This window comes from Pipistrellus kuhlii, unplaced genomic scaffold (assembly GCF_014108245.1).
Source record: "Pipistrellus kuhlii isolate mPipKuh1 unplaced genomic scaffold, mPipKuh1.p scaffold_m20_p_35, whole genome shotgun sequence".
NCBI lineage: Eukaryota > Metazoa > Chordata > Mammalia > Chiroptera > Vespertilionidae > Pipistrellus > Pipistrellus kuhlii.
In genome coordinates this window covers 2,763,608-2,779,597 of record NW_023425535.1, presented here as the reverse complement: position 1 = coordinate 2,779,597, position 15,990 = coordinate 2,763,608, and the positions used below count along the sequence as shown (strand labels likewise).

The window sequence follows — 15,990 nt, the reverse complement described above, 5'->3', positions numbered from 1 at the left end:
GTTGGTGTACACTTGTTCATAGTTTTCCTTTTATAATCCTTTTGTTTCTGTAAAGTTGGTAGTAATGTCCCCATTTTAATTTATAATTTTAGTTAATTGCATCTTTTTTTTTTTTCTTAGTCTAGGTAAAGGTTTGTCAATTTGTTGCTCTTTTTAAAGAACCAGCTTCTGAGCCCTGACTGGTAGCTTGGTTGGTTAGAATGTTGTGGGTTTAATCATAGGTCAGGGCACACACAAAAAGCAACCAAGTCCTGGCCCGGCTGCTAAGAGGTTAGCGCTTTGGCCCACGGACCAAAGGATCTTGGGTTCACTTCTGATCAAAGGTACATACCACAGTTGCAGGCTCAATCCCCAGCCCCAGTGGGGTCATGTGTAAGAGGCAAATAATCTGTGTCTCTCTCACATCAATGTTTCTCTCTCTCTCTTAACCCCCTTTCTTCTTCCCCTCCACGCTCTCTAAAATACTCAATGGAAAAAATATCCTCAGGTAAGGATTTAAAAAAAATAGAAGTAACCAAATGTAATGACAAAAATTGATGTTTCTCTCTCTGCTTTCTCAAATCAATAAATTTTTAAAAAATTTAAAGAACCAACTTCTAGTTTGGTGATTTTCTTTATTGTTTTATTGGTCTCTATTTTGTTAATCTCTACTTTTTTATTCATCATTTTCTGTCACGTTCTTGCTTTCAGATTAATTTGCTCTTCTGCTTTCTTAAGGTGGAATATTAGGTTATTGATTTGAGGTTTATTTTTTATGTAGAAGTGAACAGGATTTATTGAGCACTCATTGTGTACAGAACACAATACCAAAAGCAGTGCCATTTCTATGGAGCTCACCTCACGGTCATGTCACAGCACAGCCACCTGGACCTGACAGCTTGCCAAAGCAGCCCTGCTCTCGGGCCCAATTTGACTGTGTTGTGGCATGACCGTGAGGTGAGCTCCATGAATTTTCTTTTTTAATGTGAGTATTAACAGCTGTGAAATTGCCCCTGAGCTCCACTTATTAGGTATTCCCTAAATTTTGGTATGTTGTATTTTCATTTTCATTCATCTCAAAGTATAACTAATTTTCCTTGTAAACTGTTCTTTAATTACACAAACTGTTGTTTAATTTCCACAAATGTGTGTGTTTTACACTTTTCCTTGATTTCTAGCTTCATTCCATTGTGATCAGAGAAGACACACTGTATGTTTTTTAATTTATTGAGGTTTGTTCTGTGACCTAACATATAGTCTATCCTGAAGACTATCTTGTTGCATGTGCACTTGAGAAAAGTAATGTATAATAATGAAGAGAATATTTAGATATATATGTTATGTCTAGTTGGCTTATAGTGTTTTTCCCACCCTTATTTTCTTATTGATTTTCTAATTGTTTTGTCCATTAATGAGAGTAAGGCATAGAACTCTATACCTGTTATTAGATAACGGTCTATTTTTCCCTTCAATCATGTCAATTTTTTAAAATATATTTTTATTAATTTCAGAGAGGAAGGGATAGAAACATATTGATGAGAGAGAATCATTGATCGGCTGCCTCTTGCATGTCCCCTTCCGGGGATCTAGCCAGAAACCTGGGTGTGTGCCTTTGACTGGAATCGAATCTGGGACCCTTCAGTGTGCAGCCTCTATCCACTGAGCAAAACCAGCCAGGGCCAATCATGTCAATTTTGCTTCATGTATTTGGGGGCTTTGTTAGGTATGTATAGATATATTATTATTGGATTGATCCTTTTATCAGAGTATTGTCCTCTTTTGCCCCATTTAACATTTTCGACTTATAGTCTGTTTTGTTTGATTTTAAAATAGCTATCTTTTGGTTTCTATTTAAATGAAACATAGTATTTTTCCATCCTTTCACTTTCAATCTGTTTGTGCCTTTGAAGCTAAAGGGAATCTCTGGAGATAGCCTGTAGGAGGCACATCTTTCTTTTATGCCTTCTGCCCTTCTCTGGCTTTTAGTTCGAGAGTTACTGTATCTACATGTAAAGTGATTGCTGATAAGGAAGAAGTTACTTTGGCCACTGTACTGTTTGTTGTCATATGTCATATCTTTTTGTTCCTCAGATTTTTTATTACTGCCTTTTTGTGTGTGTAAGTACTTTTTTTGCTCTCTATCTTTTTTTCTATGTTTCTTTTCCTTATATTTCAGTCTTAAAGGTTACCTTGGGCATTACAATTTAACCTCTCTGATTTATAACAATCTATTTTGAAATATTACCACTATAACTTCAGTAGTATACAAAAACTCTGCTCCTATGCAGTCTTCCTTTTCCCTTTATATTATTGTTGTCACAAATTACATATTTAGAGACTGTGTGCCCATTAAGTTAGATTTGTACGTATTGTTTACTGCATTTGCCTTTTAAATCATATTGCGGGGGAAGTACAGCTGGCCTTTTTACGTATCTACTGGAGGCCCAGCACGCGAAATCGTGTGAGTCCCAGACCCGCTGCGCGGGCAGGACCCCAGGCCTCACCACGCAGAGTCGTGGGCCCCACCAAGCCACATGGCTCTGACCGGTTGTTTGGTCGTGACACCACAGGCCTTTTATAATATCCTATATAATAAAGAGATAATATGCAAATTGACCATCACTCCAACATACAAGATGGCCACCAGAGGATGACAGTTGTGGGAGATCAGGCCTGCAGGGGAGGACAGTGGTGGGGGACGCAGGCCTGCAGGGAAGGACAGTTGCGGGGAACCAGGCCAACAGGTGAGGGCAGTTGAGGGCAACCAGGCCTCCAGGGGAGGACAGTTGGGGGAAACCAGGCCTTTAGGAGAGGCAGTTGGGGGCAACCAGGTCAGCAGAGGAAGGCAGTTAGGGGCAAAAAGGCTGGCAAAGGGAGGGTGAGTGGGCCAGCAAGGGAGGGCATTTGGGGCCAACCAGTCCAACAGAAGAGGACAGTTGCGGGGGGGTGGGGGGGGGGGCGCCAGGCCTGCAGGGGAAGGCAGTTGGGAGAAACCAGGCCTGCAGGGAAGGGCAGTAGGGGCAACAGGGCCAGCAGGGTAGGGTAGTTGGGTGCGACCAGGTTGATGGGGAGTTGTAAGGGGGAAATCAGACAGGCAGACAGTGGTTGGGAGCCAGCAATCCTGGATTGTGAGAGGAATATCTGACTGCCCATCTACGCCTGATACCACCGGGCAGTCAGACATCCCTCAAGGGGTCCCAGATTGGAGAGGGTGCAGGCTGGGCATAAGGACACACACACACACACACACACACACACACACACACACACACACACATCTATGCACAGATTACCTTAACCAGTATTCTTTATCTCTTCATTTGACTTCAAGTAACTGTTAGTTGTTCTTTTATTTCTATCTGAAGGACTCTTTAGTACTTTTTTTTTTTTTTTAATCCCCATTCAAGGAGTGAGGATATTTTTTCCATTTATTCTAATAGAAAGGGAAGAGTTCAGGGAGGGAAAGAGTGAAACATCAATGTGACAGAGATACACTGATTGGTTGCCTCCCACACATGCCCCAACCAGGGGGAAGAAAAGGGGCGGATATCATACTGCGACCAGGTTTGTGCCCTTGACCAGGAATCGAACCCGTGACCCCTCAGTACGTAGGCCAGTGTTCTAACAACTGAGCTATTTCAGCTAGGGCTAGCACTTCTTATATGATACATGTCTAGTGACAGATTCCCAAGCTTTTCATTTATCTCAGAATGTCTTAATTTCTCTTTTAATTTTGACTTTGCTGAATTTAGAGTTTCTGTTGGCTTTTCTTTCAACCCTTTAAATATGTTATTTCACCACTTTCTGACCTCCATCATCATCATTATTTTTATTTTTTAGAAAGTAGCTGTTAATATTGTGGATCTTTTGTGTGCTTCTCTGGATGCTCTGAAAATTCTCTTTTTTGTCTTTGTCTTTCAACAGTTTGTTTTTGATGAGTCTCAGTGCAGAGTTTTTGCTTTTATCCTTTTTGTAGCTTGTTGTACAGTTCGGATGTGTAGATTTATGTATTTCATTTGAAAATTTTTACTCATCTTTCAGATGTTTTTCTAGGGGAGAGATCAACCAAAGGTCTTGTATGCATGCATGTAAGCCTAACCAATGGACACAGACAATAGGGAGGTAAGGGTACGAGTAGGGCAGGGGGTTGAATAGCAATGGGGAGATAAGGACACATATGTAACGTCTTATTAATCAATATCTTTATTAATCAATAAAATAAAATATTTTTCTACCCCTTTCTCTCACTCCTTTTGGGCTCCCTTTATGTTATGGTATTCCATATCTTGTTCTCCTGTTTTATCCCAGACAGAGTAGGTTATTCATTTGCCTTACGAAGTTTCCAGAAAGTGCCCTTTCTGTAGCCTAGGACCCGGGTCCCACACTGAGAATGTGGCCTGCTTTCTCCAAGACTCCCACTCAGCCAGGGAGATGGATAGCGAAAGGGCTCTTAAAAACAGGGCATATCTTTTCTATCATTTTTAAGTTGCCTCTTTCTTGATTCTGCATTAACTTGGTTATAAACCTTTGACCGTTTTCCAGATTTCTGAAAAAAAATGATTTTGATCATTTTTCCTCTGCTTTTTAGTGTTTCTGTGAAGCTCGCATTCATTTTTGCTATATCACACACAGCCTTTTATCATTTGGGAGTGTTGTATTTTGCTGATTTATATGGAGTACTATAAAGCTATTTTTGCTCTAAAATTAAGCAGTTAATATTGCCGAAACAGCTTGGGGACTGAAGGGACCCGGGTTCGATTCCGATCAAGGGCATGTACCTTGGTTGCAGGCATATCCCTAGTGGGGGGGGTGCAAGAGGCAGCTGTTCGATGACTCTCTCTCATCAATGTTTCTAGCTCTCTATCTCTCTCCCTTCCTCTCTGTACAAAATCAATAAAATATATTTTAAAAAATAAAATAAAATTAAGCAGTTAATATAATGCCTGCTATCATTAATAATTATATAAAGTTGAATATTCACCAGAGCTGTTTCTTGTATATATTCAGAAGCATTTTCTATTTTTGTAGCCTGTTTTTAACTGATTTACTGAGCCATAATTCACATGCCATACAATTTACCACTTTAAGTGTATAATTCAGCATTTTTATTATATCCAAAGGTGTGCAAACATCGCCATCATCTACTAGTAGAACATTTTTGCCCTCCTTAAAGAAACTTCACTCATTAGCCTTCAGTTCTCAGTCTTCCCTGTCACCTGCACGAACTCTAGCCCTCAGCAACCACTAGTCTCCAGTCTCCCGTCTCCATGTATTTGCTTATTCTGGGCATTTCATACATAGTTGACTCTTGAACAACATGGGGGTTAGAGACAGACCCCCTCCAATGCAGTAAAAAAAAATGTGCATAAAACTTCTTTTTTTGACAGCTTTAATTAAATTTATTGGATGGTATTGGTTAATAAAATTATATGGGCTTTAAGAGTACAATTCTATGATACCTCATCTGTATATTGTATTGTGTGCCCAGCATCTGCACATAACTTTTGACTCTCCCTAAATTTAATTACAAATAGCCTCCTGTTGACCAGAAGCCTTACCAATAACATAAAGTCATTTAACATATATTTGGTATGTCATATGTATTATGTGCTGCAATAAAGTAAGCTAGAAAAATGAAAATATCAAGAAATCATTAGAAAGAGAAAATACATTTACTGTATTTATTGAAAAAAGTTCACATATAAATGGACCTCTCCATATCCAACCCATGTAGTTCAAGGTTCAGTAGTAAATGTAATTATATAATATGTGGTTCATCCATGTACATATCACGTGTCATTATTTCATTTATTTTTTATTGCCAAATAATATTTCACTAATTAGATATACCACATGTGTTTAATCCCATTTTACTACCTGATGGACAGTTAGCTGTTGCCTTTTTATTTATTTATTTATTTATTTATTTATTTATTTATTTTTTGCCTAAGTAATGTTGACATGAACATTCATATACAAGTTTTTGTGTGGACATATGTTTTTGTATTTTAGTTTTAATTCTAGCTTATTCTTTGAAAATAATTGCATCTAATTTGGGAGGAATTTTTGAAAATGTACTTAATTAAGAGGAAGTATATTTTTTTTCTGAGCTACCTTATAACAAATATCCTAACTTATATAATAAAATAAATATGTATATGTGTGCTCAAATTAACTATTTTAAGACAATTATGCACCTGAGATATTCATGCTTACTTATCCTTAGTTATTCTGATTGCCTTGTATATTACATATGCAACTATTATAATATTATATCTAATGCCTTCTTTAAGCAACATAAGATAAATTCTTTTAAATGGAGGAGTATATCATCCTCAACTCATACTCATGTGTTACATGAGATAGAGCAAATAAGTTAAACTTCTGGGTGTTGTTTTTGTTCATTTCCTTTGTCCTTTGGATCAGGACAGGAATCCACCATCAAGGAAGTTAGTTTGATTTTAGTAAAGTAAAAACTTCAAAGTAGAAAATTTTCAGATTAATGGAGGTAGTAGCAAGTGATCAGGAGATATTAAAAAAAGAAAGAAAAGAAAAGAAACAATAAGAAGCATAAAAAGGAAACATTAAGTTACAGAAGATCAATATATAACATTATAACATTAACATCTTAATGAAAAAGGGTTATGACACACACAAAACCAACAGGTACATGTTTCTATAACAAAAACATTTACAGCTAATTTCCAAAGGCTGCAAGCACAGGTGTTAGCAGAGATGTACTGGGAGAATGCAAACAGGATGGAAGAGACTGACAGCTGTCAGAGGGGAGCCGGGTTGGGGCTAGGAGAAAAAGGGAAGGGATTAATAATAATAAGAAAACCCTAGATCTGACAACAATATGGTGCTAACCAGAGGGGAAGGGGGGTGGCGAGAAATGGAAAAGGGCAAAGGGGGATAAATGGTGGTGGAAGGAGACTTGACTTTGGGTGGTATGTGCACGATGCACGTGTGCAGATTGTGTGTTATAGAGTCATACACTTGAAACCTGTGTGGCTTTATTGACTAATGTCACCCAATACATTTGATATAAAAATTAAAATTGAAAAAAAGAGCCCTGGCCAGGTAGCTCAGTTGATCAGAGTGTTGTCCCGACATGCCAATATTTGATCCCTAGTCAGGGCATATACAAAAAAATCAACCAATGAATGCATAAGAAAGTGGAACAATAAATTGGTGTTTCTCTCCCTCTTTCTCCCTCCCTCTCTCTCTTTCTAAGCATCAGTCAAAAAAACAAAAACAAGAATAACTATTTAATCAAGTGAAATTGATTATAGTGGGGGGAAAAGAGTTACTTATAAGGATGAAGGGTATAATACACTTACTAGTATTTGGATAAATAACTATCAAGAAACTTGACATGGAGTAGAGTTGCAATGTACAAATCTCAAATTGTAAAATATAGAATAACTGCACAAATAAAATTGTACGTATTGGGATACTATACATACTCCTTTAATATATTGGCGATAAAGTATTAAAAATACAGTACAACTATAGAAAACTTACATAATAAATTTGAACTAATAAAATTCATAAGGGGGTCTCTAAGGGGAGTAAAGGAAGTACTAGTAAAAGTGCACAAAGGGAGAAATTATATTGGATGCAATCACTCCAGAGGCCTCAGTTGCTAACTCAACTGGACCTTTGCCCCGGGGGGCACCAGGACCTTGGAAAATGAGGCAATTCCTAGGGAGAGGCTTGCTGAAGCTGTTGGCAGCCAACACTGCCAGCAGCTGGAAGAATGAGTGCTCAGTGCTGCACCAGGAGGCCGAGCTTGCAGCACAGCACCCACTGTAGGCACCCCTGGTGCTTCTTGTTCCCACTTTCTTCATATGGTAAGTTCTGGAAACTGTTCTGCCATGGTTTTATTTGATGTCTGTTCTTTTTCTTGAGTATCTTACTAGAAGTGTAATGGGATAAACTACTGCACTCACTTCTGCAGCTGTCTTGAGGCCACAATTTACTCCTCTCTCTGCTCTACTACTAATTCAGATTCCCCTCAGCCTCAGCTAATGCTTCTGCTGGATTGAGATTGCTTACTTGCTAAGATAACCTGAACTTCCATCCTGTAGGGGTTCAGTGAAAGTCAAGGTGTGTGGGGGGGGTGGGGGGAGATGGAGAGGGTGCTTCCACAGTGTCACTCAGAGACCCAGGCTGAGTGAGGCTCCACTGTTTGGTAGTTGGTGCTCACTGTGCATGAGAAGAGGAAGTGGGTGCTGTGTATTAGCTCTTCTGTTCTTTGGCCTGGAAAGGCCACATCATTCTGCTCTAAGCCCATTGTCAGAACCAGTTAAGGACCTGCCTAGTTGTAAGGGAACTGGGAAGTGTGGGGAGGCAGGCTTCAGAATGGTGGTGAGCACCATCTCTGTCACAGTCTATCCTCCTGATTGTCAAAAATCCCTGTGCCCTCTTTATTCCATTGTTACCCCTCAGGTGAGATAACCCAAAGTCCTAGTCTATCAAGGCATTTCACTCCAAGTGACACATGTCATCTCCACATCAGATCCAGACATTGCTCCTTTGGTCCAGAAACATTGGAACTGAAATGAGCAAATTATCCCCCCTTCCTTCCCCTGCCCCCTCCCTTTATTCCCTAAGGTGGTGTCATACAGGGCCAGGGTAACCACAGTCAACTGTCCCATCTGGGAAGCTGAGAAGGGCAGTCATTGCTTATTTGAAATCTCTTGGTCAGACATTGTGAGTGTCTCTTGCCCTGAGGTGAGGAATATTCCTTGATTCTGCCCTAAATCTGATCTCTGCCAGGAGCACCTTGCCCTCTGCTCGCGCTCTCCACCTTGGCTCCACTTTCCTCCTTAGACATATCTGAGGTGGGTGTTAGAAATGTGGGAGCTGCTCAGCTTTCTCTCTATAAAAGATTGGGGTCAAGTTCCATTTTACGGCAGGCTTTCTCAGCCTGGCTACTATTGACATTTTGGATAAATAAATTATTTTGACGGACTGTCCTGTGTATTGTAGAATGGCTAGCAGTTAACCCTGGCCTTGACCCATTAGATGGCAGTTATAAGTGCTCCCCAATTGTGACAACCTAAAATGTCACCAGGCAGTGCCAGATACCCTGGGGCACCATTTCCCTGAATTGAGACTCACTGTTTTAAGGCTAGAACAGCCACGCAGTTATGGAGGGCTTTTTTTTTTCTCTTCCCCTTTCAGAAACTTAGGAGGCTTTTTATCATTTTAATGACAGTTCTTTTCTAAGCACATTTGTTAGCTCGCTGGACTTGATGTCTAACTTGAAGCTTTTGCCCTCTATTAGCTAGTCTGAAGCAGTTTCTTCAATAGAAAGATTTTCTGTGAAGGGTTTTTAGAATGATATGAAAACTAGAGGCCCAGTGCACGAAATCCATGCAGTCGGGGGTGGGGGTCCCTCAGCCCAGCCTGTGCTCTCTCACCGAAGCCCTCGAGGATGTTCGACTGATGGCTGAGGCCCACTCCCCATGGGACATCCTTAGCGCTGCTGCAGAGGTGAGAGGCTACCGCCACCATCACTGCACTTGCCAGCTGTGGGCCCAGCCGTGAGTGGCTGAGTGACACTCCCCCTGTGGGAGCACACTGACCACCAAGGGACAGCTCCGGCACTGAGCATCTGCCCCCTGGTGGTCAGTGTGCTTCATCATTACTGGTCACTCAGCCATTCAGTCGGTTTGCATATTAGCCTTTTATTATATAAGATGATGCTTCAGAAACAAATCGAAGTATCAGTGGCTTAAACGGCATTTCCAGCTTGCTCAGGTCTACAGGTCGGCTGTGTGGCACTGCCCCAGATCCTGGGGACAGGTCCAGGGCTTATTCCATGGTCTGGTGTCATTGTCTAGGTCAGCAGTTTTTACCCAATACACAGGAAGAATGTTTAAAACATGCAGTACCTGACTACTTATCAGGGGCACTGACCTCTTTTCCCATAGACTGTCGTCGTATTTTTGTCATATCAGCAAAAAATAAATTTTTTTGGTGTGCTGCAGAATTTTAGCAACTATGTTATATGTGTCATGAGATGAAAAAGTTTGTAAATCGCTGGTCTGGGCTGAAGGAGTGCCTTCATTGGGCTCATCCTTTTCTCAGGGTGAAAGATAGGAGAGGAGAACCAAGCTAAATCAAGCAAGCTCATTTAAAACTTGTCTTCAGATTTGGTGGACATCACATTCTCTCAGTCTACTGATCGAAGGTGAGAAGGTATAGAGGTATACCGGGCTGGGAGGAGAAGATAACTGCTATATACACTGCTTTTTTTGTAAGTGTCTAGTAACTTTTAATTTTTCCAGAATGTCAAGGCCCTGAAATTCTTAACTCTGTTCCTTTTCATTTCTACTTGTCACCTGGCAGTAAATTGTGTTTACTGCACAGCAGTGCTCTGTGTTATGTTTACTGCACTACAGTTCTTCCAAACCTATCCAGTAGCCACCAACACACACTACGAAAACGTTACTTTCCAATCACTTCTTCCCCAAACTGACTTTGTAAAGGCAAGGCCAAATAATAAGTATTTTAGGCTTTATAGGTGATACAAGCTCTGTTATGGCTTTGCTAGTGTAACACAGAATGGCCATAGACAGTGAGCAGCTAGCTGAGTGAGTGTGGCTGTGTCTTGACAGGCAGGCCTTCCCTTGCCAGCCCTACTCGAGAGCCTCCGCTTCATTCTGCAGGGCTGTGCCTGCGAGTTCTTCCAGGTGACAGTGTCTTCAGAGGCATTGCTACTATATAACCCAGATCGCTTTTTCCAGCTGTGGGATTAGTGTCCCTGCTGCCTCCTACTTGACGGCTAAGCTGTGGTCAGGTGTGTGGAAGCGTAGCACCCTACCTGGTTTCAGGGATATCAGAATGGACCGGCGAGAAGGAAGAGCAGGCTCTGTGTTTACTGCACTCAGTACCACTGGTGACACCGTGTGTGAGTTTTTCTTACCAAACAGTTCTCAGGTTTTCTGTACTTCAGCTGGTGTCCTACAATTTAATTTCGTTCTGACCCTTTCTACCTGGAGACAGCATCAGATCCCACAGGTTCAAAGCTCAGCCTCATCAGACTGTCCCCCTTCCGATGCCGACCACAAACCCTGGTTATTACTGTGGTTCTGACCTCCTGGGTGCCATTCAGAGGTTCCCACATCTTTCTACTCAGGTTCAATGTATTTGCCAGTGCTGCTCACAGAACTCAGGACAACATTTTACTTAGCAAACTACCAGCTATTACAAAGGACGTTCCTCAGGGAAAACCAAAGAGAGATGCATAGGGAAGGAATGTGGGAAGAGGGGTGGAGCTCCATGCCTTTCCTGGGTGCGCCACTCCTCAGATCTTGACATGTTCACACCAAATCTTGTCTTCTGTGGTTTTAATGGAGTCTTCATTTCCTTCTTAGGCATGTTGATTGAATCATTACCATTGGTAATTGAACACTAGCTGAGGTCCGGGAGTGGGTCTGAAAGGTGAAGCTCAAATCACTATGTTGGTTCCCTTGGCAGCCAGCCCCCATCCTTTAGGCTTTGCAAGCCACCCCATTAACATAAGCTCAGGGTGAAAAGGGCTTTAAAAATAACAATCACCTTTTTCTCTTATCAGTTAAGGAATTCTTGCCCTGGTTGGTGTTGTCCTGTGCACCGAAGGGTTAAGTTTGATTCTAGGTCAGGGCATAAACCCGGGTGTCCGTCTGATCTCAGGTCAGAGTATGTCCAAGAGAGAGCTGATCAATGTTTCTTTCTCCCTCTCCCTTCCTCTTTCACTTTCAAAAAAACACCACACCAATAAAAAATATTTTTTTTAAAGAAAGAAAGAAATTCTAAGGTTTTTAGGAGCTCTGTCTCAGTAATTGAGACAAAAACCAAATATGTAAGTAATTATAAATCACAATGTCTCAACTGGGCTATGCTAGTAACAAACCCTGAATTCTCAGTGGTTACCAACTAAGGTTTATTTCCCACATTGCATGTCCAGTGCAGGTCATGATAGGTGAGGACTCTGCTTTACCTTGATGCTCAGCCACCCACCCACACGGACAGAGGGTCCACTGTCTGGAATGTTATAGTCACCAAAGCAGGGCAGGACAACAGGATGCCCTTCTGTATGTTCTCACTCACAGCCGCTTCCCAGAACTTACCACCGTTAGGCTTGCCTGACTACCTACCTCATTGTGAGGAGGCTAGAAACTGTGAGAGAAGATGGAATAATGTTAGCTTAGTTCCACTCTGCTACAAATTCACACCAATTCAGTTGTTCTCATATGGTCCTAGCATCTGTAGAATGCTTATCCTATTGATAGATAAGGGTAGATTTCAGGTAATACTTTTTGAGCCATTTTTGGACAGTGTTTCTTTAAAAATATTTTTAAGTGTATTTTACTCTTAATTTTTTAAAATAAAATGTTTAAAATTAGAATTGTATTTCTAGGTGGGGATGCAGTAGTGTAAAGAGCCATTGATCTTTACCCATCACAGTAGACTTTGAAACTGTATCAAAGCTTGTAAGGTTTTTCTTGAACATGCAGAGTTATTTTGCTGAGTATTGTATTTTGCAAATAGTGCCAACATCATATTTATGTAACAACAATAATGAAAAATTTCATCTTCTGTTTCACTAAGCCTGTTGATCTCTATTTTTAATTTGATAAAGCCCTTGCGTTACATATCTTCTAAAACCATCCATGATTGCCTATGAAAAGATGCTAAATATAACACAGTTTTTCCTGGAGAGAGACGTTGGGAAAGCAGTCATTGCCTTTCAGGCCATCAGTACCCGTAATGGAGTGTGTTTGTGTTGTGGATGCATGTTTGCTTTCTGTGTCTCTTGGTTCACAGTAGGATTCATGGGAGCTAACAGGCAAAATGTCTTGAACTTGAAGCCATGAGTTTTTTCGCTGCTGCCTTCATTTTAACGACCAAGCATGACTGCTTGAAACTTGGGTTAGCTTGTGACGCTGGAAAATCCTTCACAAAGACATTATTTAGTAGCATTAACAGCAAGTAATTATATAGATTAGTGGCACCAAGATAATGCTCTCCTACCTCTATGAGCAGACAGATTTTACAAATTTGTGTGATTTGGGACGAGCAGTCAGTGTGGGAAAGACCGCTGAGGACTGTGAGACTTGGCCATCTGCCAATGCGAGAGGTCAAATGACACTTGGTTTGGATTGACATAAAATGGTCAATTGTTGATTTGCAATATCTACACAAACTTCATTGTGACTTTAAAATTAGTTTTTTTAATGCCTGTAATTTAGTATACAAGTGAATATAAATGCTACCTTATGATTCTGTCTTTCTTTTACCATATTTGTTTTATGTGATCTTTTTTATTTTTTATTTTTTTATATATTATTGATTTTTTTACAGAGAGGAAGGGAGAGAGAGAGTTAGTAACATTGATGAAAGAGAGTCATCCATCAGCCGCCTCTTGCACACCCCCCACCGGGGATGTGCCCGCAACCAAGGCACATGCCCTTGACCGGAATCAAACCCGGGACCCTTCAGTCCCCAAGCCGACACTATCCATTGAGCCAAACCAGTTTCGGCTGATCTTTTTTATTTTTAAACACTAGAGGCCTGATGCATGAAATTTGTGCAAGAGTAGGCCTTCCTTCTCCTAGCTGCTGGCACTGGTTTCCCTCTGGCACCTGGGACCCGGGCTTCCCTCACAAACCCCAGCTTTGTCTGGAAGGTTGTCCTGAAGGATGTCTGGTCTAATTAGCATATTATACTTTTATTATTATAGATTTTTTATTATTGACTTCAGAGAGGAAGGGAGGGGGGGGGGAAGAGGTAGAAACAACATCAATGATGAAAGACAATATTGATAGGCTGCCTCCTGCATGCCCCACACTGAAGATTGAGCCCGTAACCCTTGGCTGGAATTGAACCTGGGACCCTTCAGTCTGCAGGCCTACGCTCTATCTACTGAGCCAAACCAGCAAGGGCTTATGTGAGCTTTAAGATGTAGTTCCTTTACTCCACTTGATCAAAAATTACTAGCTAATCATAATTTCTAGCAAATAAAATACTACTAAATTCTCTAATTGTATAATATGTATTCATAAATTAAAATGCCATCAAGTGAATTCCTCAAATGTGCCTATTATAATGAATTTATGCCATGATACAGATTATGGTGAGAGAAATAAACAGTTTGCATGAATTGTTTTATCAGTGATCTGATAACTTGTGAACTGCAAAATATTTGTATATGTCATAGCAGTCTTTTATTCTTTATTTCTTAAAGGACTTGAAGCCCAGTAATATCGTAGTAAAATCAGACTGCACTTTGAAGATTCTTGACTTTGGATTGGCCAGGACTGCAGGAACGAGTTTCATGATGACTCCTTATGTAGTGACTCGCTACTACCGAGCACCTGAAGTCATCCTAGGGATGGGCTACAAAGAAAACGGTCAGAAAACACGTTTACTTGAAATGCTGTTCTATTTTATGAGATTGCTTATGTAAATATTGAAGATGAAGTGCATAGTTAAATATATGTCACTGAAGTATTTTATTAAGAGTTTGAAAGTAACTCTAAATTTTGTCATAAGTGTTTGGAAAAACTTAGGGCACCTGTCTATTTAATTACAAATACATAACTATCAACACTACTTTGGATAAAGACTTTGTTGCCATGGCCCCTGAAATTTACTTTCCTGTAACTTTACAGTGAATATTTCCAACATGGGCTCAAGGAATATATATAGTAAACTGACAGTTTATCTTTTGTATGAAGTTTAGTTTGCTGTTAGTGACATTTGCACATGTTTCCAACCCCCTGAGACTAGAACTATTAGCAATAGCACTTAGGGTAAATTTGAAGAGCCAAAGTAAAGCCATCTACAGAGCTGAAGGATAATAAAGGTGACCTCTTGTAGGAAATTTTCATCAACGCCCTGTGTCCAGCCTTAAAGAAATGGCATATTATGTGTCGGTATATTCAGTTACGTATATCGGCATTAGAATCAAGGTTGAAGAAAATTGTCAGTTCAGAGGAAAAAAATTCCAGGATTTTCATTTCTGGTAAAAATCTATTACAATAAAATTTCCCTATAGATTATTATAGATTCATAAATTAAAATGCCATCAAGTGAATTCCTCAAATGTGCCTATTATAATGAATTTAAGCCATGATACCGATCATGGTGAGAGAAATAAACAGTTTGCATGAATTGTTTTATCAGTGATCTGATAACTTGTGAACTGCAAAATATTTGTATATGTCATAGCAGTCTTTTATTCTTTATTTCTTAAAGGACTTGAAGCCCAGTATTTATTAAAAAATTAAACGTACACATATTAAGTGAGTTAGGGGTTGAGTGAGTGCACAGACAGGCCTTTATTGACTTGTGGTAACTTCATCCAAAGCACTGCTTGGAATGGGGCCTGGGCTTTTTCCTAGCAGCTTGCTTTGAATTAAGAAACTGTATTAAGTCAATCTTCTTGATTCATTTTTAGAAAAGATAACGTTGAACTGAGGATTTTAACTTCCTTTTATTTTCTGAGCTAATTAAAAACAAATGCTTTAAACATTTCCTATTCTTTTGTTTTTAAATAAACAGGCTGTTTTGTTTTCTTACTATCTAAAATTGTCTTATACCCTAGAGATCAAGTGAGTTAGATTTAATATTAGACTCATTGAGGTTTTGTTATTGTTGTTTATTAGGTTTGTCGTTGTTTTTTTAGAATTGATACAAGTAACCAACATGAAGATTGCTTTTGCATTTGCTTTAAAACCATTGACTGTCTCAGCTACTGTGTAATGTGTCGCTCTGTGTCCTATAAGTGTGATTTGGGGAAATAGCTCCCTGCCAGGAATTAGCACTAAGAAAAAATACCATATTAAAAATTGACTTGCTTTCCTCGTAGATAAGAGTTATGTAGATGACCTTATTTTTCTTTCTTTTCTTTTTTGATCTCAGGAAACTGAGTCAAATGTAATGCTTAATGATGATATCACATTAGCCGTCAAGGGCAAACATAAGAACTTCCTCCACCCACCGTCACCTGTT

General features: G+C 39.9%; 1 protein-coding gene across 4 annotated transcripts in view; it reads left to right on the top strand.

Moving 5' to 3' along the window:
• Positions 1–15,990, top strand: part of MAPK8 (mitogen-activated protein kinase 8) — a 103,677-nt gene that overhangs the window by 66,668 nt on the left and 21,019 nt on the right. For all 4 annotated transcript variants that reach the window (XM_036461194.2, XM_036461197.2, XM_036461193.2 and 1 more), the window contains exon 6: positions 14,222–14,387. In XM_036461194.2, coding sequence (XP_036317087.1) covers positions 14,222–14,387 — 166 coding nt within the window. The remainder of the gene's footprint in view (positions 1–14,221; positions 14,388–15,990) is intronic.